At 42.3% G+C, this 25,114-nt stretch overlaps 3 protein-coding genes across 4 annotated transcripts in view; 2 read left to right on the forward strand and 1 right to left on the reverse strand.

Moving 5' to 3' along the window:
- Positions 1–4,440, reverse strand: part of COIL (coilin) — an 18,851-nt gene extending 14,411 nt beyond the window's left edge. Inside the window, exon 1 of the mRNA XM_083148225.1 lies at positions 4,075–4,440. Coding sequence (XP_083004351.1) covers positions 4,075–4,325 — 251 coding nt within the window. The 5' untranslated portion in view covers positions 4,326–4,440. The remainder of the gene's footprint in view (positions 1–4,074) is intronic.
- On the forward strand, positions 4,381–19,156 carry SCPEP1 (serine carboxypeptidase 1). Its single transcript, XM_083148226.1, has 13 exons — positions 4,381–4,561; positions 7,476–7,618; positions 8,796–8,885; positions 9,260–9,415; positions 10,665–10,739; positions 11,464–11,536; positions 11,897–11,934; positions 13,324–13,452; positions 14,837–14,936; positions 15,021–15,134; positions 15,210–15,347; positions 16,007–16,164; positions 17,896–19,156. The coding sequence occupies exons 1-13, from the start codon at positions 4,492–4,494 to the stop codon at positions 17,956–17,958; spliced, it is 1,347 nt and encodes a 448-aa protein (XP_083004352.1). The 5' UTR covers positions 4,381–4,491; the 3' UTR covers positions 17,959–19,156.
- A 4,477-nt stretch (positions 19,157–23,633) lies between these two features.
- The window catches only part of RAB11FIP4 (RAB11 family interacting protein 4), a 113,513-nt gene continuing 112,032 nt past the window's right edge, over positions 23,634–25,114 (forward strand). Inside the window, exon 1 of one of the 2 annotated variants that reach the window (XM_083148227.1) lies at positions 23,634–24,080. In XM_083148227.1, coding sequence (XP_083004353.1) covers positions 23,919–24,080 — 162 coding nt within the window. In that variant the 5' untranslated portion in view covers positions 23,634–23,918. The remainder of the gene's footprint in view (positions 24,081–25,114) is intronic. The other variant, XM_083148231.1, reaches the window with a different exon arrangement.

Here is a 25,114-nt window from a genome sequence, read left to right on the forward strand (position 1 = left end):
TAGGAAAAGCTCCGGTGGCTGGCTAAAAGGAGTCTCAGTGACACGTATTTTCACTTTCTGTGGTATTGATCCACATAGCAAAATGTGTATTTTCTTTAAGCTTTCTTTTCCATAGATTTCAAGCCACAGACACTCACCACTGGATGGAAAATTTGCAGAAATTCCCATTAGATAGTGCCGGTTTAATATAATGGTTAAAGAGAGTGCTGGGTATTTTATTTAGTAAATTAAGCTCCATACAGTGAGCAATATGATCGCTGAGCAATATACTGCTCAGTGTCCAGTTTTCATCAGCAACCATGATAAAAACGAGACTCTCTGCCGGGGGAAGCCGCTGGTCGCAGGAGCATGCTCCTGTGACCAGCGACCACCCCAGTGCTGGTCTGCGGAGCGCGCTCCCAGTGACGTCTTCTCCCCTGTAGTGATCGCTGGTCGCAGGAACATGCTCCTGCGACCAGCTGATTTCCACTGCCGCGCTCCCCCGGCAGTTTCTTGCTCATCAGGGACCATCTCTGGTCGCTGATGCAAACGGGACACAGCGATATATCCCCCCCCCCCCTGTGTACGGGGCTTTCTAGCCTCACACTGGGGCAGATTTATTAAGCCTGGTGATGTGATAAAGTGGCTGGTAATAACACAGCGGCCAGTCAGCTCCTGCCTGAAAAAGTTACAGGCTGACTTTAATAAGACGTCAGAGTGGTGTGTTACGGCTCCTTCCAGATTCTTTATGTCCCCAATCAACCAGCTCATATAATTTTGCAAGCACGGCCTGTAATATGGTGCAGTTGTGAGCTGACTAGCTGGTAGTTCGTGGGGACATTCAATTTGCCAGCAAAGGGGACCTGCCCAGCCGATTCACCCAAAAAGCTTGCAGAGTAGTCTTGAGTCTATGCTTTATGGCTATCCATCATACCTCCAAACATTACCCATTCCAGGAGGGACACAATGCTCTATTTCTGCACATCCCTCTTAAGTGTGTTGAACAGGTTGAATGATTAAAAAAAAAAAAAAAAAAGGTGTTTCAGCACAGGTGATGACAATCATTAATTATAAGGGAAGTCCAGAAGCAGAGCATTGTGACCCTCCTGGAGAGGGTCATGTTGGGAATAATGCATGCTTAACCCCTTCCCGACATTTGACGTACATGTAAGTCATGGTCGGGAAGTACTTCCCGACATTTGACGTACATGTACGTCATGGCTTCTAACTGTCACTGCGTCTAGAGACGCAGTGACAGTTAGGTGATGTCTGCTGTCCCTGACAGCAGACATCCCCCCTCGTCGCCCAGGGGGGGCAGGGGTGCCCCCCCCGGTCGGCGATCGCTGTGATTGGCTGTTCAAATGTGAACAGCCAATCACAGCTATTTCTGTGTTACCGGCGGCTATGCCGCTCGGTAACACAGAAATCGGTGGTGATCGGTGCAGCACCGATCACCACCGATCCGCAGACACCCCCTCCCACCCCCCCGGCAGCTCACCGTCCAGGGCAGCAGCACCCGGCAGTCGCAGCCGGAGCGCACGCAGCGTGCGCTCCCACCCCCGTACCCACAGCAGCAGCAGCAGCATGAGCTGCTAAAAATAAAAATAAATCAAATCAGCTGAATTATATATATATATATATATATACACATGTGTATATGTGTGTATACATATATATATATATATGTGTGTATACATATATATATATATATATATATATATATATATATATATATATATATATATATATATATATATATATATATATACACACACACACATATATATATATATACACACATATATACACATATATACACACACACACACATATATATACATAGATATTCCCGACATATGACGTATATATACACGTCATGGTCGGGAGGTACTTCCCGACCGAAGACGTATATATACGTCATGGTTTTACTGTCACCGCGTCTATAGACGCGGTGACAGTTTGGAGATGTCTGCTGTCCCTGACAGCAGACATCCCCCCTCGCGGCGATCGCTGCGATTGGCTGTTCAAATGTGAACAGCCAATTGCAGCGTTTTCTGTGTTACCGGCGGCTAAGCCGCTCGGTAACAGTGATCGGTGCTGTACAGCACCGATCACCACCGATCGCCAGCCCCCCCCCCCCCTGGCAGCCCCCCTCCCTCCCACCCACCCGGCTGCCGCAGCGCCAGCACCGCTCCCACCCCCCCGCCAGCCGCAGCGCCAGCCCCCATCCCAAAGCTGGTGACCAAAATGGGGTCACTTGTGGGGGGGTTCCACTGTATTGGTGCTTCGGGGGTCTTGCTAATGCGACATAGCACCCACCATTTATTCCACCACCAAAAATCACTCCTTCCCTTCTGAGTCCTGCCATGCACCCAACTGGTATTTTTTGGTCACATGTGAGGCATTGCCGTACTCGGGAGAAATTGGGGCACAGATTTTGGGGTGCTTTGTCTCCTTCATTCCTTGTGAAAATTAAAAATTTTGAGCCAGAACTGCATTTTTCTGTAAAAAATTACATTTTTTTACAGAAAAATGCAGTTCTGGCTCAAAATTTTTAATTTTCACAAGGTATGAAGGAGAAAAAGCACCCCAAAATCTGTGCCCCAATTTCTCCCGAGTACGGCAATGCCTCACATGTGACCAAAAAATACCAGTTGGGTGCATGGCAGGACTCAGAAGGGAAGGAGTGATTTTGGGATTTTGCAGCACAGATTCTGGTTGAATGACCCCCGAAACACCCATACAGTGGAACCCCCCCACAAGTGACCCCATTTTGCAAACTACACCCTTCAGGGAATTCATCAAGGGGTATAGTGTACATTTCAAACCCCCCGGGGTTTCACCAATTTTGATACAACTGAGCTGTGAAAATGAAAAATTTATTTTTTTCATTTTCACTGCCCAGTTGTACCACAATTGGTGAAACCCCTGGGGGTTTGAAATGTACACTATACCCCTTGATGAATTCCCTGAAGGGTGTAGTTTGCAAAATGGGGTCACTTGTGGGGGGGTACCTAACTTTTAGCATTTTATGGTGCCTAGAAACCTACATGGTGCCTAAAAAATAATCTCATAAAAAGGAGGCTCCAAAATCAAGTAGGTGCTCCTTCTATTATGAAGCCTGTGGTTTGGTCACCGTGCATACTAGGGCCACATATAGGATATTTATGAAAACCAAAGAATTGGGGGAATCAATTTTTAGTCACATTTCTCTAGTAAAATCTACTGTGTTCCTTAGAAAAATGTATTAAAATTGAAAATCCGAAAAAAAATGAAATTTTGAAATTTCACCTACACTTTGTTTTAATTCCTGTGAAACACCTAAAGGGTTAACAAACTTCCAAAATGCTGTTTTGAATACTGTGAGGGGTGCAGTTTTTGAAATGGCATCATTTATGGGGGTGTCTCACATACAAGTCCCTCAAAGTCACATCATAACTGACCTGGTCCCTAAAAAAAATCAGTGTTTGAAATTTTCTTGAAAATTTGAGAATTTGCTATTCATATTTTAAGCCTCCTAGTGTCCAAAAAAATGAAAATGAGGTTGAAATAATGATGGAAACATAAAGTAGACATATGGTCTATGTTAGTTATTCACTATTTTGAGTGGTAAGATTATTTGTCTCAAGCAGAAAATTTAACATTTTGCAAATCGCAAAATTTTCAATTTTTTCACGATATTTTGGTATTTTTCACAAAAAAACACAGACTGTATCGACGAAAATTTACCACTAACTTGAAGTACAATGTGTCACGAAAAAACAATCTCAAAATCACTGGGATAAGTAAAAGCAAAAAAAAGTTATCCCCACTTAAGTGAGACATGTCAGAATTGAAAAAAAGGGCTCTGTCAGGAAGGCAAAAACAGGCTCTGTCAGGAAGGGGTTAAGCACAGGAAACATCTGTGAATAAGCAGGGATAGCCTTAAAGTCTGAACTGTTGGGGTGCCTTGAGGAACACTGCTCTTGAGTGAGATCCCGCCGCCCTAAAATGCGGCGAGAGTCATGAGAATCCGGTTGGACAAGATACTCGTCGGCAAATTAATTGACCTTTATCGCTCTCCAAATCTATCTGATACATCTCTCAACAAGGTACCTGATGGAGTCGTTGTCGCGGATAACCCGGATGTTCTCCCCTGGAGGCAGCAAGCAGTCATCCACATAGAGAGAGAGCGCCCCACGCTGGCTGTAGAAGAAGCGCTGTCGGATGATGCTGGTTAGATCAGTCACCACCCGACAGCGTTGAGCATCCAGGAGGATCCAGAACATGCAGCTCTCAGGGATAGCCGGCGGCGGGTACTCAAACATCAGCCGGACCCGTACATCTCCGCGAGCGGCCGCTGCCATGTTACCGAAAGCGTGGACGCGTTCCGATTACGTCATCGGTTGAAAGCGAAACAGACAGCGCGTCGCAAATTCCTCAGTCAGCTGACCGATAGCCCTGGTGTGTCATGTGACTCGCAAAGAGAGAACTAGCTCCTGTGACTGATGGTCATATGATTAGTGAGAAGACATGGAGACAACGATTTTGGCCCTTCTGTGTATATTTACTCCCTGCAGTCTCTTCCTGTCCCCGGCCCAGGGTGAGTGCCACTGCTCTCTCCACCTTCCTCCCGTCCTTGCCCCGCTACTGTGCCCATGATCTTCTCCAGCGCTGGGGGTCAGCATTACTGCCCCCTCCATCTCTCTATCTCTTCCCTGGCCTTGGGTTAGTGTCACTGCCACTGTGCCATCGCCACCTTCTTCCTGTCTCTGTTCCTGGGTGAGGGCTACTGCCAACTCCATCTACCTCCCAGCCCCAGTGGAGATTTATGGTTTCCGACAGTGCAGAGCTGGATTAAGGCCTTGGGGGGCCTGGAGTACTAAATACAGGGGGCCCTAAGGTCTAAAATTAAAATCATGGCATCATCATTCACTCAAAAGAAAATTACAATTATCTGGAAGTTTAAAAAAGATAATTTCAAACCAATTTTCTGAAATGTGTATCCAGTTTGTTTGTTGATTTTTTTTTTTTTTTTTTGGGGGGGGGGGGGGGTCGGGGGAGTGCAATTTGGCAATGAAACCTGTGGGGTTTTTTTTAGAACAGCCGTGTTTTCTTTCGAACACCGGTCTGATTTCGTGGATTTGCTTTGCCTGCTGGAGGAAGAAAACCGTGGCTTGCTGGCTTAACGAAATAACAAAATAACTGAGGCAATTACCTTCGATTAGCGATGGCGGATATACTTTAGGTGTAAATATAGGGACCCAGTGAGACAACAAAGTGATGGCTGCATTGTTGTTTAGTGAAAATGTGGTTGAACAGTATATGAAACCATCGTATTTGATTATGTAAAGCATCTTGATTAAGATCTAAATCCAGGCTGAAACATTGATGGCAACTACTTTTGACATATATCGTGCAGAAAATGTATACTGACTGCTGACATCCTGTCAAAGGATCATCCATATATATATATATATATATATATAATAGTCCACAGTAACCGGCACTCCCTTAGTGTCAATGCCGGTGCCTCCCTGTTAGGAACTTGTCCTCTTGTATAGGGTGTAGGCAGAAAGGTGGCACTCACGGATTTAGCAAAGTTAAAAAAAGCTAATTTATTGCTAGTACAAGTCCTCCGACATGTTTCGGGCACAATCCGCCTGTCCTCAGGGATCCCTGAGGATGGGCGGATTGTGCCCGAAACATGTTGGAGGACTTTTACTAGCAATAAATTAGCTTTTTTTCACTTTGCTAAATCCGTGAGTGCCACCTTTCTGCCTACACCCAATATATATATATAGCTATATCCAAACCTCTGGCTCCGGCACTGCTGGGTCCCCCCTTGGGAATACTGTGCTCCGGTGCTTTTCTGATGACAGGGAGGTTATCCCCGAAACGTAGATCACTTGCTATGTGCTCAATACACATCTAACTTTTTTGCACAAGACTCTGAGTGTCGCCTCCAGTTTCTGCCTGTATGTGTTTTTATATATATATATATATATATATATATATATATATATATATATATTATATGTGTATGTATGTGTATATGTAAGTTCTTTTTTCTGTATCACATTGTTGTTTGCATTTGGTTTATATTTCTGGTCCTGACGAAGGGTTTGTCCCGAAACGGCGTAGACCGCACAGAGAAATAAATTTTCACTTTTTCTTCAAAAAGTCCCGGAGTGACGCCCATTATTCCCATATTAGATATATATATATATATTACCTAGTGTTCATTCTAGCACTCGCCATCTTGGAAAACCCATGCAGTTCCTTTTCCCTGCCTGGGGTGTCTCTGTCTGCTGTAGTGCTTCTAGCCCAGTGTGGTCTGTATATCAGCACTGATATGCAAACCAGACCTGGCAGGGAAGAGGAACTGCATGGTTTTTCAAAGATGGCGGGTGTTAGAATGAAGACTATTACCACCAATAATAGTGTTAGCGCCAAGATGTGATATTATTTATTAACCGTTTCTTATAAATATTTTGCAGCGCTTTACAGTACCACACAAGTACGGGGAGAATATACAAACTCCGCACAGTTAGAGCCATGGTGGGATTCAAACCCATGACCTCAGTGCTGTGAGGCAGTAATGCTAACCATTACACCATCCATACTGCCCTAGAGATAGACATTGCTATGGAATGGTTCTCAACCATGGATGTTTTTGTTCTGATGGTAGTGTTTTTACCATTTGCTGGCAGCATTCTGATATTTGCTGCCATCGAATGATAAACACTGGTTTTGCAATGTTACCACCCCCAGTTCCATCCCCAGCCTGGCATGCTGCAGATGTTTAAGCATGCAAAAATCTTATGAATTTTTCTATCTAAATCTTTTGATGTGATAGCCAGTTACCATTACATTGAGAGACTTGATGCCCAGCCATTTGATGGTGGGCTTTTGATGTCCACACTTACCTCAGTCCCATAAAGTTTTATGGCTTCCTTAATATTTTTCCTGTTCCCAGCCTGTGTGGTATTTTCCTCTATATTTTGTTTGGGTGGTCCAATATTCCTCACTAGATAAATACAAAATAATTTTCCCATTTATTCCCAGGCCAGGGTAAAATAACCCCACTCAGTGTCACTGATCCAGTGCCTTGTAGTTCCAGTCCGGTTGAGTGTATTATAGGATTGAATATTGTTTTCCCTCACTAATATCCTCTTGTTGTGGATAAAAACATAGGCCCTTATTCAGATCTGATTTCAGTACAAATTTGTTTGGAAAATGTTAAATCTGACCCACCTGCAGTGCACATGCTTTTGCCCATTTTCCAAACAAATTTGTACTGCGATCAGATCTGAATAAAGGCCATAGTATTATTATCAGGTAAAATGAATGAACTGTTCTTTATGGTAATTATTACATGTACAAGATGACTAAGGCTAATCTACAATTTCATGTAAATGTATTTAGTTTTCTTGTTGCTGTTACTGGCCCTTTATTATTATTTCTTAAATGCTGCTTCTTAACAATTCTATCAATGGTCTGCTTTTATGTATTAGGTCGGGTAATAAATAAGACTGAGGCAAAGGAAGACTGGAACTATGTGAAAGTAAGGAGCGATGCTTTTATGTTCTGGTGGCTCTATTATGCTGACCATCCCACCAAAAACTATACAGATGTGCCGCTGGTTTTGTGGCTTCAGGTAAGAAGGCATTGCAGACTGATAATGGTTTGGCGCCAACTCATTATTAGCACAGGTTAATTTTTGTTGATCAGTTTAATGCTTAACCTATTTTTCAGCAGATACCTGTATCTGTTCTTATCGCCCTGCCACCTACTTAAATAGTCATCATTCTTTTCACTCTGTTATCATCTCACTTCTGGGCAGCCGCTGATTGGCTGAGAGAGCTCTCAGCTAATAAGAGGACGGCTAGTAATTTGACACTTTTTTTCTTTTAAATTCTAATACCCGCTGGCATGCCCACCCCACTGCTTCTCAACGGCCGCTGCTGCTAAGCACCCGCCCTACTGCTCCACACGGCTCACTACAGAGGTAGGACATGCTGAAAGGTGTGTGCCAGCGGTGAGGTACTGCTGGCACACACCGCAGAATCGGACCGGATACATTGCGGGTGTTAAAAAGCACCCACGATGTGCTGCTGATGGGTCCGATATGACAGATTGAACCTGCAGCATAGATTTGATTTGGGCCCACTACCCGGCCCAATCATACGGAATCGGGCAAAAATGTCCCAAATCTGATACGTGTATGGGGGCCTTAAGAGACACCACTGACAATCCACCTCCTCATCTCCTATAGACAGCCACTACCAATCCATAAACCTTAATATTGATAAGAGACAGACACAGCTACCAATCCAACTCCTTATCATCAATAGACACCACTACCCATCCACCTTCTCATTTCCTACAGATACCACTTCCTGTCCTGCTTATTGCCTGCAGACACCACTGCTAAACTTTATTGCATACAAACGTCTCTACAAATTCTCATCATTCTTACCTTACAGATTTTTATTACCACTCCACAACCTAGTTATTGCCTACAAACCCCTTCATCAGTTCTCGTTTTACTTATCACAGTTAACACCAGTACCAATCTTCCTACTTTTCTTCACTTTTCCATCTCTTGTACCAGTCCTCCCCCTCCTTATCCTCCTGCCTACCCCATCATATTATCTCTCTGCAGACATCCATATCCCTTCTCCCTACGGCTCTACAGATAACACATGACACTCATCTGGCACAGCTACCTGTTTTCTTACTTTGTTTTTATTTGTACTCCTTCATTTTCTTCCCTGATTATTTTTACATTGGTTTAGAAACCTGTATCAACATCTGTCTATTTTTATTTCCAGGGTGGACCGGGAGGCTCTGGTTGTGGGTTTGGGAACTTTGAAGAGATTGGTCCCCTCACCACTAAACTGACTCCTAGAGAATCCAGCTGGGTAAGTCGTTTATTAATACTGCAGTACTTTAGTTCATTAGCAACAGAAAATGTTATGCTGATGCCTAGAAGACAGTAGGGCCACTCTGGATGGGGGGATGTGAAATGATATAGGCCTAGTTCTAGAACAGAGATGTAAAGGTAAATGATAACTACTGTAGGACACCTATTTTTCCATTTATATTGATTTATGGTGGATTAAAGTGTAAAAAAAAAGTTTTTGTCCCCTCTTAATAGAATACTTTATATTGTGAATGTTGCCAGATCAGTGCAGCAGTTCAAATGCTGTCCCACAATCCCAAGCTTTAAGAAACGTACTTTGTGCCTTGTCTGCCTCAGTTTTGTTCCTACATTTTCTCCTAATGTGTCTTATAGATCCAAGTCGCCAATCTGCTCTTTGTGGACAATCCTGTGGGGACTGGATACAGTTACACCACAGCTCCTGGAGCGTTTGCTAAGGATGTTGACACTGTTGCTGCTGACATGTTGGTTCTTCTCAAAGAATTTTTTGAGGCCAAATCAGAATTCCAGGTGAGCAATCAGTGTGGTTCGTGCAAATTCCTCCTACACATAATGCAAACCTATGTTAAGTACATCTATATAGATCTATATCTGAGGAGTGACTATCCAATTTACATATCAAAAGAAAGTATCCTCCAGCATTGACATTGTAGCTGTACAATTAGTTTTAAGCATTGTGTATTTTCTCTTTTTTCTTTTCTTGCAATTAGAAATTACTACAGAAGGCTAATCTGCTTTTAAGGTGCATACACACTGGGCATTTTTGCCCAGTGTGTATGCAGAGCGATCATGTGAAAATCACCCAATTTTCACCCGGCCCAGCAATTTTCACAGGCAGTGAACCACTTTCCACAGAAGGAGACATGATGGGGGAGCGCTCATGGCCCGACCATACACACTATCTGAAAGTAACTCAAAAGTGAGCTGCTTTTAGCTCAATATCGCCTAGTGTGTACTCTCTAATTGTGTTCCCTGTGTAGCTAGATCATTAGTAGGGTTTCCAATACTACTTTAGCTATAAACTGTGAAATGCAAAATCTAGCACAAAATAAACAAGGACTAGGTGGCTGTGATGTAGAATGCATTATGTGCATAATCCTAATTTATTTAAATGGAGGTTTGGTGTGATGAATAAAGCCTGAAGAAAATAATGTTTCCAGTATGGAGAATCCTGATGCAGAGATATAAATTGAATATGTAAAAGTATGTATGGTATGTAGATAGCTGTGACTGTGATTAAGAATAGTTTGACTTTAAGCAATAGCAGAAATCTATACAATGTAATTAATTTAATTTATAAATGTACCTAGTGTTCATTTTAGCACTTTGCACCTTCAAAAATCCATGCTGTTCCTCTTTCCTGCCTGGGGTGTAACTCTCCGCTGTGATGTTTCTCGCACAGTTTAATTTGTACTTCAGTAGAGAAATACAAATCAGACTGTGCTAGTAGCACCGCAGTGGATAGGGACACCCCAGGTAGAAAAGACAAACTGCATAGATTTTGGAAGGTGCAGGGTTCTAGAATGAACACTAGGTACCACGTGGAACATCACCATATTGTAGCTACCATAAAGAAATCACCATTTCTCAGAATCTTTCCATCTTTTTCATGCAAACAGATAAAAAAAAAAAATTGCATAGTTTAGTTATATGAGTTTGTTTGACTGTGGGAGAATAGTTTTCTATGAGTGATATTCTGATGCATAAGGGGATTGTTACTATAAATTGTTCAGAACATTTAATGTGTTTGCTTCCCTAGAAAATCCCATTTTACATATTCTCTGAATCGTATGGAGGCAAAATGGCGGCTGCAATCTCTCTGGCACTGCACGAGGTAAGCCTTAAGATGTATGGGGCTGATTCAGAGGATGTTATCTTGATTATCTCACAATTTTAAAGCGGTTCTGTCTCTGTCAGTGCCCTGAAAATCGCAGTATGATTGGGGGTGGCTGCAAGGAACATTCAAGAAAACAGGGGAGCGTATGCCATGTTTTTTTAGTGGGATCATAGTTTTGCCTGAAGGTTACTCGGGTGTCTAATAGCCCGGTGGTGCTGTTAATCCAATACTGCGTCTACAGACAAGCCAACCTTGGCTGTCTTTTAAGACACCAGCAGCTTTTGCATACTTTCTTATAGCCGCTGTGTACAAAGACACAGCGGCAGTGCCATTAGTGTCCACCTCTGAATAAGCCCCAATGTAGACTCTGGATTGTCGGTCTTAGAAACCATGCTTTACCTTCTATAGAAAGGTCTGAAATCTGGGTCTTGCTTTACCCTCTGTACAAAATCTCAGTTCTTGAAAAGCAAGTACAAAAAGTATGTGCAGCACATACTTTTTGTACTGTGCGATGAGATGCTGCGGGAGCGCGCACCTCAAAACACAGATTGCACCGCTGGGATCGGTGCGTGTATGGGCACCTTTAGACTCACCCTGGCATGCTTTACCTGCTCTAATACTGTACAGATCTCAGTCACTGCTTTTTGTTTGAGGCAATGGAATGTCCTCTGCCAGTTTGTAACTTTTGCAGACAAGGTAACTGTGTTCCCTCCACATGTAGGCGATCGCAGCGGGATGCATGAAGTGTAACTTTGGAGGAGTAGCGCTTGGAGACTCCTGGATTTCCCCCATTGGTAGGTTGATTGTGAACAATGCAATAGCATAGTGTGGTAGTTCTATAAAGAGAGAAGGTAGGCAGTAGCAAAAGATTAATGATGCTGACAAAGAGTACTCCACCCATTTCCTTGTTTGCAAGCTTAGTATATATGTGTGTATATAATATACCTGTGGCCTTTCTGAAGAACACATTGAGGAGGAACGTATTCTATATATCTGCCTTTTCAATATTCCCTTTTGACCCAACATTTAACTTTTCTAATGCAATACAGAACACGAAGTATAGTGCAGGGAGTTTAATATGTGTGTAGCATTGTTACTTATTCCCTGCAGGGGCTTCAGTAACAACAGTGTGGTGTTTATTTTCCTATTTGCAGACTCTGTGTTATCCTGGGGACCCTACTTGTACAGTATTGTAAGTAGATGTTTCTGTACATTTGTTATATACACATTTCATTTATGAAACTCTGTGACCCTTGTCTTATAAAACTATAGTAACAATTTGTCTTGTAATATTTGTTATCTTTGTCCTGTTTTGCGAGCAGTTGCCCCCAATATTTAATGTAGTGTTACGTTATTTAACACTACAAAAGCTATAAATGCTTTAATCCTTGTGATTGTGATATATTCTCCCTTATTGCACAGTGCTGTACGATATGATGGTGTTCTAATATCACTGTATGTTCCCATAGTGCTATCCTGGCCTATTCTGTAGTATTATTATTATTATTGTTGTTGTTGTATGTGCTGTACACTATATTGATTATAGTATTAGCTGTAGTGAGGTCGGTCCTCTCACCTTATGTATTATTGTATTCCCTCGGTTTTATTTTAAGGGCGTTTTCAATATGCTTCCCCTGTTGTTATACAGCACTGCAGATTGTGTTCACAATATAATATAGGTTGTAGTGAGTAGAGTTCCTGGTTACCTTTGTGTCATTCTATCTTCATATAATGTTATCCTTGTACATTCAGTATGTGTTCCTCATTGTACACCATTGTTATATATGTTGGTGACCTAGTATAAACTGTAGTGAGTGGTGTTTCCTTCCCTTTTTGTGCTTATAGCTAACTGTAATGTTATTATATATTCAGTATGTCTCCTTTATTGTACAGCACTGCAGATTATGTGGGTGATCTAGCGCTGTGGTTCTCAAACGCGGTCCTCGGGACAGCACACATTTTCCAGGTCACCTGGCAGGTGGACAGGCTTACTCATTACTCACTGACACGTTTTAAAAGATCCACAGGTGTAATTATTTCGGTTGCAATTCTGTGAGGTGACCTGCAAAACATGCACTTTGTGTGGGGTCCTGGAGGCCGAGTTTGAGTACCTGTGGTCTAATGTAAGCTTTACTACTGAGTGAGGCTTTGCCCCTAATGTAGCATTGTATAATCCTGCAATATGATACATCTACATCCCCTCCTTTATATTTTGACAATAGAGTGTGAATTGCAGTGAGTGTCAATCCCTTTGTGTCATTGTATGTTCTGTATCCGTGATGGCTAACCTTGACACTCCAGCTGTTGTTGAACTACACATCCCAGCATGCCCTGCATCAGTTTTGGCATGGGCAAATAGCAAAACTGTAGCAGGGCATGCTGGGATGTGTAGTTTAACAACAGCTGGAGTGTCAAGGTTAGCCATCACTGTTCTATAATGTCATTGGTATCATGTAGAGCAGGGTCCTTTTTGTATTCTTTGCTTCCGCCTGTATTTTTGTCTTTGTACATTAGGTGGCGCACTTATTATGAGTGAAGTTGAATAATAATCTGATTTGTTGTTTCTGTAATCACTGTCTAGTCGCTCCTGGATGAAAAGGGGTTAAAGGAGGTGCAGAGCTCTGCTAATGCTGTGCAGGATGCCCTCAATAAAGGCCAGTTTGACCAGGCCACAGAATTGTGGTCCCAGACAGAGGATGTGATTGAAGAGGTAAGAGACATCCTACAGTACTGTCAGTGTCCACCAGATGTCATGTGTAACTACTACTTTGTCAGTATCCAGATATCTAGGACAATGCCTAGGATGACATACATAGTTGACACAAGCAAAAAGGTAAACGCATGAAAAGGTTGACATGAGTTGTTTGGAATTTTTTTTTTTGATGTTCATACTTTACCACCCACTTTGACAATTGGAAATGGTATAGTGTGCCTACTGCATAGTTAGCAGAGTGAGGCACCTCGCCCATGTGCTCAGGTGTCGGCAATGGCCTATGTCATCCTTTTCATGTGTCCAGCTTTTGTAGATGTTGACATTATGCATATCAACCTTTTGTTGTTGACTTAGACATTGTATGTGAGCTATACCATATAACACACCCTATTTTGTCAACCTCCTTTTATCACAATTCTGGGGTATGTAATTGTCTTGTTGATAAGTACTGTGTGGACCCTTTAAACGGTCACCGGGAGATCTGATACACTTCTAAAAGCGTTTCATGCATGCCGCAAATACAACTAGTAAAATACTTCTTCACCATCATGATTACAACTGAACTGCCGGCACCTGCAAAATACTTCGTCACATTTATCTTAACAGAAGACATGGCCTCAAATGGAATACACACTTGTTTTCAGTTGTAAGCATGATGGGTAATATGTATGTTACCAGTGTCTTGCTAACAATCAGCATGCTCTCCCTGAAATGACGGCACTGGGAGACACTGGCAGTTTTTTCATGCAGATCAAAAATAATTTTAATAGTGCCGCTTTACTTATATTTCCATATGACTGAAGTTTTTGTGTTTTTTTGTACTTATTTTTGTTATCTTTTGAGATTGCCAGTCAAAATATATTCCAGTTCCCTTCAGATTTACTGCTAACATTTTGTGAATACATTACTAAATGTTTCTCTTTATACAATGTTAACTGCATATAATTAGTATTAGAAACCATTTATACCAATCAGTGTACGCTGCTTCAAGATGTCACCATGCAGTTTGAAGTTGATAGTGGCTATCCCTACAAGCTATTGTTCCATATGATGACGTGTTATAGTGTGAAACATCAATAGTCTGCGTCTCATTCACTATTTTCTCCTTAGCACTTCATCTAGTGCAGGCATGTCCAACGTTGGTCCTCCAGATGTTGTGAAACTCCACTTCCCAGCATGCTTTGCCACAGTTTTGCTATTAGAGAATGCTAAAACTATTGCAAAGCATGCTGGGATGTGTAGTTTCACAACATCTGGAGGACCAACGTTGGACATGCCTGATCTAGTGCGTTTATAAAAGTTATAGATATGATCACTAAGCAATTACTTTTTTTTCCGTGGAATGTGACAACTTGACAAATATTAATGTGTTTTATTTCAGAATACAGATGGTGTGAACTTTTACAATATCCTAACCAAGAATACACTAATGGACAAAAATAATTTCAGGACAAATCTGAAGTTCAACAATCTGTATCTAGGTGAGATCATGTGGCTTGCAGTGAGTGCACACTGTAATTGACAAAATACTTCCTCATTTTCTGTAACACGTGCTTGTTCTCCAGGCAAGCTGTACCAGCGCCACCTCCTGCATCTACAGCAAGATGACTTGGATGAGCTGATGAATGGACCAATCAGAGCTAAGCTGAAGATCATCCCAAATTCAGTCATGTGGGGAGGTAATTATCTGTGAGGTGGGTTTGGATGGTCAAACTAATATGCGAGACAAGTAACTTGATCTTCCTTCAATCCAGGACAGTCCAGTGAAGTTTTTGCAAACATGGCCGGCGACTTTATGAAACCAGTCATTAGTATCGTGGACAAACTTTTATGCGCTGGAGTAAACGTCACAGTGTATAACGGACAGCTGGATCTCATTGTGGACACTGTGGGTGAGTAGGAATGGGAAAACTCTCAGATACTAGGGGTTGCTGATTTAGACCTGGTCTGAATTCGGCCCCGTCCATGATGTTGGGAACTGCGCATAGGCGTTGATGTGCATGTGCACACCCCCGCAGTGTGCGGCCTTGGCAAATTTTTCATTTGCCTGGGCGGTTGACGGGCAGAGGGCCCAGCAACCGCCCAGGCAAATGAAAATTTTTCGTTCCAGGGTGGACAACCGGCTTTTCATGGGCATGCCCACAAAAACCATTGGGCAGGCGTTCCTCTGTCTGCTCGGGACAGGTGGATGTTGCCAGTGCCCGCCCCAATTTCGACATCAGCATGCAGCAGAAAAGTAAGTCATGGGCTACATTTCTGGAGGAAAGGTCATTCGATGGTGAGCAAGCATCAAAGGATATTTTTTCCTCTGTGCGTTCGCTTGCGAGCAAATATGTAAGCAAACACATCCACTTGCAGCGTAACGGGGGGGGGGGGGGGCGTGTGATCAGCGGCAAGCAAGTATACGCATCCTAGCGTGCTGGTCTGAATCAGGCCATAGGTGTTCCGCACACCATCATCACTAAATGCATGTCCATTACAAAATTAGATAAAAGGAGTACAGCATGGTAAATACTAGTGAATCCTGAGATATCTTGTGTCTTCCTGATAGGTCAGGAGAGCTGGGTGAAACAATTGAAATGGCCAAAACTGGACCAGTTCAAGAACTTGCAGTGGAAGCCACTACATCTAGAGTCCAGTGAAACTGCTGCCTTCTACAAGTCCTGGGACAACTTCGAATTCTATTGGATCCTGAAGGCAGGCCACATGGTCAGAGGGTTTCCTGAGTATATTTATTCTAACAATACAACACATATATGTACATTTCATATTTGATATCAGCATTTCTATATCACACTGTTGTCTCTTACACAAATTATAGATCTATGTCTTAATTGATTCAGAGACAATTGGATATCTGTCTCCAGAAACCTGTTTTCAAGTTTTATTTAGTGCTGGCAACATACCTCAGTCATTTTTCGAGTCTCTAGTTGCTGTAATATTCCTATTGCAGACATACTACTTGTTGCCTCTTGGCATCCACCGCTGGTGCTATGTCTGCTCCTCACTGCCTGAGCTTGCATAGAAGTCTTCCTGTACCAGTGTATATGGAGCACATAAAGCCAGCAGGGGCAGCAGTGTTCACATTCCTTTTATGCAAACTTATACCCATTTCACACTGCAGCAATAACCCAGGTCACTCTGTGGTGTGAAAGGGCCATTAGAAAAAGCCGGGTCCAGCAACCCGGCATTAATCCCGGGTCAGACCCAGGTTACTGGGCAGTGTAAACGGGTACCCAGGTCCTGTTCACACTATAGGGAGGAAGCAGCATCCGCTCCAAGCACTGACTCCTCCCTCACCCCTTTCTGACTTCAGCGACCCAGCTTATTGTCGTGTCACTGTGGGGGCTGATCATTGCAAATGCCGGGTCACTCCCATGTCCAAATTCCTGGTGCGACGTGGTATTAGCGATGTGAAAGGGGTATTCATGGAAAACAGCTTAATGTGAAAAACTTCACTCCTTAAGGCCTATACACAATGGGCGATTTTTGAGCTGAAAGCAGCTCACTTTTACCATCTGAGCTGATGCGCGCTCCCGCATCATCGCCAGCTGCCGCCGCTCATCTGCTGGTATTACCAACTGATAAGCGCCTGGCTGGACAACCCAGAAAAATCACGTGGACAGGCAAAAATCCCTCAGTGTTTATGCACCTTCACTCTAACTTGGATTTATTACTAATTGTTTATTTAAAGTATTGGCAGTTTTCAAAGAGAATGGTGACTTATAAATAAAATGGAGAATTAACGGTACTTGTGAGTTATCCGGGCGTCCGATTTTTAAATCGGGTCGGATCGGGACATCGCATCGCATGCGACCATCGGATGCGATGCGATGCGATGACCCGATTTTTCCATAGGAATCAATGTTAAAATGGACTGAGTCCATTTTAACATGGAATTCAATGGGAAAAAGGGGTCCTTTTCATACCCCTACTATCCAAGTGGGCATGGAGTTGGATATAAACCTGTGGTGAGCGTAGCGAGCCCCGCGAGGGGACACGGAATACCGTTCGCTCGCCACGCTTCGGGCTCGGTGGCTCGCTACGCTCGCCACAGGTTTATATCCAACTCCATGCCCACTTGGATAGTAGGGGTATGAAAAGGACCCCTTTTTCCCATTGAATTCCATGTTAAAATGGACTCAGTCCATTTTAACATTGATTCCTATGGAAAAATCGGGTCATCGCATCCGATGGTCGCATGCGATGCGATATCGCATCGCATCTGATTGTATGCCTTAACTTAAGGCATACAATCAAAAAATCGGACGCCCAGATAACTCACAAGTACCGAATTAACTTTAAGTATATTCAACATATTTTTTATTTTAATAGTCTGGACTTGACAAATGATATTCTTTGCCCTACAAACGTCAGACTAATTACAATGTTACTTATAAATCTGGTCAAGTTCTCTGAAGTTCTCTCCTTATTGTGTAGGTGCCATCTGACCAGCCACAAACATCACTGAAAATGCTGAGGATGATCACCAAACAAAAGTAGGAGAAGCCGGCAGGACTCTGGCTCATGGGAATAAAAGGCTGTTGTTAGATGGGTTCCGGGCTGCATTGCTGTGGATCGGCACTGAATCAACCACTGCCTCTAGAGACAATACAAGCTATATATTGTACTTTGATTTTCATGCTTTTCACTAAGTTTTTGTTCATTGCTAATGTGTGAGGTCTGTTCTGTGAATACAATACTCACATATTTAAAAATACTGTCAATTAAAATGCTAAATGTATGTTTCACAAGTGTGCTGAATTTTTTTTGTAGCAAAGCGAATACTTCAATTTGTAGAAGAGATTTTTGAAATGAGATAAAGGCTGGAAACCATACATTTTTATGGGTGTTTCTGGATTTCCAAAGGAACGCTGCGCTATATACACTATGTAAAACAAAATTGCATCTTGCCCACAGTTGGGGCTCATTATATTTTTATTGGCATGCGTTTTAGACTTTTGGGCATATCCAGGGACAGTCTGATCAATATCAATGATCTAACTCTCTATACATGTTATATCTGCCGCACCTGCAGTGCACATGGTTTTGCCCATTTTGAGAACAAATTTTTACTGCGATCAGATCTGAATAAGGGCCTGCATAAGTGTGACACCTAGGCTTTGGACTTGGGGAATGGAGGAGAGTGGGTTAACAACAGAGAGACAGAGACTTGAGAGTAGAAGAGGCATTGAGGGCCCCATACATTTGCCATTAACTGGAACAATTTTGATCCAAAAATTAATGGAATCGTGTTTGGGGTGTAACATGTACAATTTTGACGATCAGAGGTCCAGATTGGAATCAGGGAATTTGTCCTGATCTTCATTGTAATGAAATATCACAGAATGTGTACCGGGCTGTACAGTTGACCAGGATATCTCTAACCGCATAGATGTCTGACAAACCAACTTGTGGTAAAGGTGACATCCTATGACTGTGTGCCATACAAAGTCACTGAGCTCTTCAGCATGACCTCTAATCTGACCCTGGTGTTTGCCGTACACTTTATGTTTTGCATCTGTAAGTGGTATCCACATACAATGAAAAACAAGTGAAAAAGCAGCTTTCATATTCAGCCCTCCTTGTTGCCTTGACTACAACATCTGCAGAAGTGTATTATATTGTATCTTCAAAATGTTCTAGTCTTAAGGAAGTCTAAAACTGTCCTATAAGAATTAATACAAAATTTCAGCCATAATGCAGTTTGTTTTCTGATGTCATGCCTTTTTTTTTGTTAATTAACGATGCCCTTTTCCTGATTAGTGCGACTAGGTGAGGAAATATGCCAATAACTTTATGCAAATGCTCCTGGTGTTGATGTCCTTGAGGATGGTGATGTGTTTTATATACATTATTCCTTGGCCTAAGATTTTAGTGTGATGCTTTTTTTGTGCATTTCAGGTGATTGTAAAGTATATAGGAAGGCACATTTTATGATTTTTTTTTTATTAACATAGAAATAAAACATTCAAATATATATCTGTGACACATAATAAAATCAATACCAATATCTTTCCATTTCATGCCCTTCTTATATTTACATTAAGCCATAAATGGTATAAAGCCCATCTGGATAAATGACTGGAGGAGTCAAATTGGTAGTTATTATAGGTATCTGAGTGGATAATATATCCCTCTTCTAGAGAAGCATAAGCAAGGCTTCTGAATTAATAGCAATTGTCCATTATGTTATCAAAGAGCTGTGCACAGGGATAATAACTAATTTATTGACACTGTATTTAGTCAATTTAATTAAGGGCAAAAATACCTATTTCCAGTGTGATATTCACCTTTATACAATGGGCCTCCACTGGTGGTAAGATTTACCCAACAATAGATTTGGCCATGTATAAAGGTGAAACCTATTTAACAAGGATCGTGCCAGTGTCAAGATGGTGATAATAGAAGAAAATTAATGAAAAAAAAGTGTAAGTCGTGATGAGTGGGGATACAGAGAATAGCTTTGTGTCTGCTGATAGCCAGTGCCCTCGGAATCCTAAGAAATGTTCCCCTTGATAGAGTGAACTTTTCACAGTACAATACAGTTCAAAGAAACATTTTCTGTCAAATATTTGTAAATGTTACAGAAACCAGCGATGTGGTGTTGCACAGGTTTATTGCTACTATTTTAAGAAGATTGGAAGCAATCATAACGCTGCAGCAGAGTCAGCTCCACTCCGCTTATAGTCATTTTTCTGCTCATGATTTCAGCTGGAAAACTGGATTCTGGTATCTTAGCAACTGAGAGAGTAGAAATCTGGGAAGCAGAGAAAGGACCAGCAAAGGGATACATCTGTCATGTGTTTCATATCTGCTCATTGTTTGTTTGCTACCATATTGTATTTCTATGAAAGTCTGTCAAATCAATAAACATTCCTGATAGAAGCAATGCAATATACCATGCCTTTGTTTTACCTATCACATTATTGTAATTGACATATCATGCAATTATATAAAACACAGCAATTATTCTGTGATGCCATTTTCCTTCTTTTACCCTTTTCACTGAACTGTTTTAATTTCCTGCATAGAGACTGGCATCTGTCCCTCTTACTTTTTTTACCTTTTCCATCTCCGTTTCTCATCTAAGCGGGGAATTCAACTCAAATCGTCTGCAACTTAATGGAATTCAATGTTCTGCCTGTCAAGTGTTGAAAAGTGGGCATATCAGCAAAACCGGATGTGGATTGTCGAGAAACAGGCGTGAATTCGACAATCCACGGCCGTTTCCAATGAAACAGGTCCGACTTGTTTGAAAGTCGGATCTGTTTTTTTCTAAATCCGCCTTCTATGCGATCGGAAACGACAGCATTGAATAGGTGGCGGGAGCTACTTCCCCCATGGATCACAGACATTGTCAAGTCAAAGTGATGTCGTATGCATATGTCATCGCGCACCGTGAGGTTTTAATGTGCAGTACCAAATAATCCCCAAAAACCCTTGCTCTGCTTTGCCGCCATCTCTGAATCAGACACTGCAGGATTAGTGGAGTAAATGGATATCCCCCTTTATCTCTTTTTCAGTCCCATCTTTCTTCCTGCTCTCCAATTTTGTACATATCATACAACTTTGCTTTCCTACTCCGTTAATATTTCCTTCCCTCTTTTCGTACCCGTTTACCACCTTCCCCTCTCTTTCATTCCACCTCAAGCTAGTTTTTCACCTTCTTCTAAACCTAAGTGTGGCGTCTATGGGGGTTATTTAGACCTGGCTGGATGGCTGTGAATTGTCAGGCTAGACGATAATCATTCAACTGCACATTTGTGCGGCTTGCAGTACACATGCGCGAGGATGCGATAAAATCCAGCATCTTTTTTAATCGCTGGCAATCTGCATGTTGATTGACAGAAGCCAGCATTTGTGGATGTTACCCGACCTTAACCCCTGCACCCCAACCTACCATTAACCTCCCCCTCCCAGCAGCGTAACCCTACCCCCCAGCCTAACCCTACGTACTAACCTAAGTGCCTTAACCTAACACACACCCCCCCTCCCTGGCATGATGCTCGCTATATGTACCTTTGGTCTGGCATCCTAATTGAGGTCAGGATTCCGGCAGGTTCCCAGTGGCACTTAGGATGCTGGCGACAGTATAGTGAACACCGGCATCCTCTCCACTGCCATTCATCTGGTGCTGGGCAAAGAGCAGGAAACGTTGAACTTGACTTCCATTTCACATTTAACTATTGATTACGCTATCCTCAGATGGCAAATCTGTACAGGGCTGTGGAATGGAAAGCATAGCCTTCTGTCCTTTCATGAATTGCACTCACTGTATGGTGAGGCGTTTCAGGCACTGAGCAGGGGTTCTGCTGGAGAAGGCAGGAACTTCTCCACAGGACCTCCTTCTTGAATAGCACTAAGCAGAGAAAATACCTATTTTCCACAAAACAGGGCCTTTCTCTGCTTTATGAATAGATACCCTAAATTCTGTTGTCGCCTCTCTTTTGTCAACCCCTAGTCTCACCCCCATCCATACCTCTCACCTCCCTCCATCTCTCTCTCTGCTCTCTGTTCCATACTCTCTCTCCCTGTTCTCATCTCTTATCTATCCCTGCACTCTCCATATTCCTCCTCTCTGACCACACCTCCTTTCAGAGCAGTCTACTATCCGTCTCACTTAGGGCTTATAGTGGTAATGCAGAGGTGAGGGAATTAATTTCTTTATGCCACCTAATTAACCCCCCTCCCCTACCCCCATTAGGCAGAGACAGGGCCAGTGGCAGGGTATTTGTTTTGGTACCCCCCTGCAAACTAGAATGGTTTTCTGTGAGAATTACTGTTCAGGGCAAATGTAGAGGTTAAAATGTTCCACCTCACCATTAGAGGTGGTGGAACTCAGTTCCACCTCGTTCCCTCTCACTTTAACCCCTGGTCTCACTCATACTTCCATCTGTCTCTCTCTCTTGATCTTTGCTTCAACTTCTTTCACTTTCTCCTCTAGTCCTCATCCTGCTCGCAGGTCGTCCATCCTACTATGTTATGCTGCCCACACACATGCATTCGATACAATCTCTGGTTCGATTTCTTTTGAAGCACATTAGAGAAATTGCATGAAAAAATCATTTTAGTGCATTCGATTTAGCCTTCGATCATGCGATTTATCGAATGCACCTTTCGATAAAACGATTTGGCGGGATCACATGATTGAATGTGATAGTGTCAAATGCGTTAAAAAATACCAGATTATAAAACAGATCTTGAAAAATGTAAATAGAGGGCTGGCCTATCTGGGGGGATATATAAACAGGCAGCCATTTTAACTCCCTGCACTCCTGTTTGCTTTGTGACTAGAGAGGTTTGGTTTAAACCTGCTGCTCATTCCACAGCGCTAACTACTGTGCACAGCTTTTGTTCTGTTTGGCACGACAAAGTGCTTCTATCCTGCTGTGTCTTGAGTTGGATTCTGCAAGATCTGCCAGATGAGGTCGAAATCGAAGGATTGTATACAATTTCGCACATGTGTATGGGCAGCATAAGTCCTCTCTCTGCTCACATCTCTGTCCTCCCAATAGTCCTGATTCAGAGATGTACAAGAAAAAAAAAAGATTCAGAGATGTACACAAATGCAATAACAGCTGTGATTTGTTATACAGTTGCTGTGCAGATATGTCCTCAGGATCTGTACTAAGCTGCCCACTGGAGATGTCTTAAATCTGACACATGTATGAAGATGCAGACATTGGACACACAGTTGATAATCGACCTTTTGAGTAACATTATGGCTGTGCAGGATGGGCGTCGATATTGACACCAGAGCCATTTTACCTACATGTGATCTGCCTCTGAAACATTTGCATTTGAGTGGCCACACCTCTGTTACCTTCCACAAATTCTCCCTGACTGTCAATTTCAAATATATCATGGCCTCACGGTACATGAACAGTGCAGCTTTGAGGCATGCACAGAGGCACAAACTGGTTCCACTGCGTAAGACATCGACACTGCATCCATCTCTAAATCAGGCCCTCTGTTCACACCAACCTACATCTCTCATTCTCTTTCTGCTCACACATGCCTCCATATACATCTTACATCTGTGTTTACCTCTCTCTCTATCTCTGTATTATGTACCTTTCTCCCTCAGTACACACTTCCCACAATCTCCTTAGCTTCCATCTCTATATCCTCCAGCTCTCTGCTCACACATCCCTCCACCAATGTCTCATCATTACCCTCTATCTTTTCTCACCTCGTTTATTTTCCTCTTTTTCCCTCCCTCACTCCCTCCCTCCCTGTTTTCACCTCGCTCCAGCTATCCTCTCTTTCTCTCTGCTCACACCACTTTGTCGCTCTCCCTCTGCGCTCACACCCCCCTCCATCGCTCTCATCTATCCCTCATTCTCTGCTCCCACCTCCCTCTCTCTGCCAGGCTCTTCTTGATGTCTCACATTGTACTATAGAGGGGAGCAGATGATGGCGGCTGTGTCCAGTCTCTTTTCTGTTTAGTCGTCTCCCTGATGGAAAGAGGAGGCAGTTGCCCAGAGGAGCAGGGTCATCATGTCCTACAGTTTGTGCAGAAGCTCAGGGAGGTGTTTGACGTGTGTGATGAGGATGCTGATGGAGTCATCAATGTGGAGCATTTCATAAACCTGGGACAGCAGTTTGCTCATGGAGATGAGGTGAGACACTGATTGAAATTATTGTTATTTTTGTTTTACTAATCCAGTGATAACCAGACCGTAATCTAACATTATATATGCAATGAAGCACTGTATAATTAATGGTGATTAACCCTTTATTGCTGTTTCATAATCATAATCTGCGCTGCTTTATTAACTTATTAACCTCAAAATGAACGGTCGTTCGAATGCCACTGTTGCTCTTCTATACTGTATATTCCTTAAGACTTTACATTATTATTACTAACTCACCACGTACTTATCAGACTCCTATGATTTGTATATAATTGGACATATCCAACCTCCATTTATATTTTAGACCCTCTATCCCGAAGTCACTAGTTTTCATTTATGCAAAATATGTGGACTTGAACTACCTGTTTTGCATAATCAGAGGCATTTAAGGTTCACAGACTTTTTGCGTGGGGGTAAAAGATTGTTCTTATATACAGTTAAATGTCCAGTATGGAAAAAATACCCACCTCCCCTCTTGATCCTCCATTCATTTCAACTTTACAATATTTCAAAAACATACTGCTCAGATGACCCTCATTAAATGTATCATGAAAGTAAGGTCACATTTGGACAGTCTTTATTGTATGAGACAGTGCACGTTGGTTTGTGGGATACAGGTGTAATAATTAAATAACGAATACTGTGAAATGTCTTTCAATTAATCCAGAAAATGTGATGAAATAGGATTATCAGAAATAGAAACCTAAGTGCTTCTTTTACTCATTTATATAATATGTGCATTAAGAGAAGCTTAGTGGTCTTATTTGAAGTTTTCATTCTCATTTACTTATACAGTGCTCACACCATACTATGGACAAGATCAGATGCTTTGTTTATTATTTCACGGTTTCCCTCTAGTTATGGAACTAGTTATATGAATTAAAAATGATACAAGAAGTGCCAGTACGGCATAGCGCTGAGTACCATCAGGATAAAAATGCTGGATAAGGGACATATGTACAAGGTTGTATTCTATAGGAAGCTAGGAGCTTAATACCAGAGGTTATGTGGCCTCTGTT

Source organism: Crinia signifera, chromosome 6, assembly GCF_055691185.1.
Source record: "Crinia signifera chromosome 6, ASM5569118v1, whole genome shotgun sequence".
NCBI lineage: Eukaryota > Metazoa > Chordata > Amphibia > Anura > Myobatrachidae > Crinia > Crinia signifera.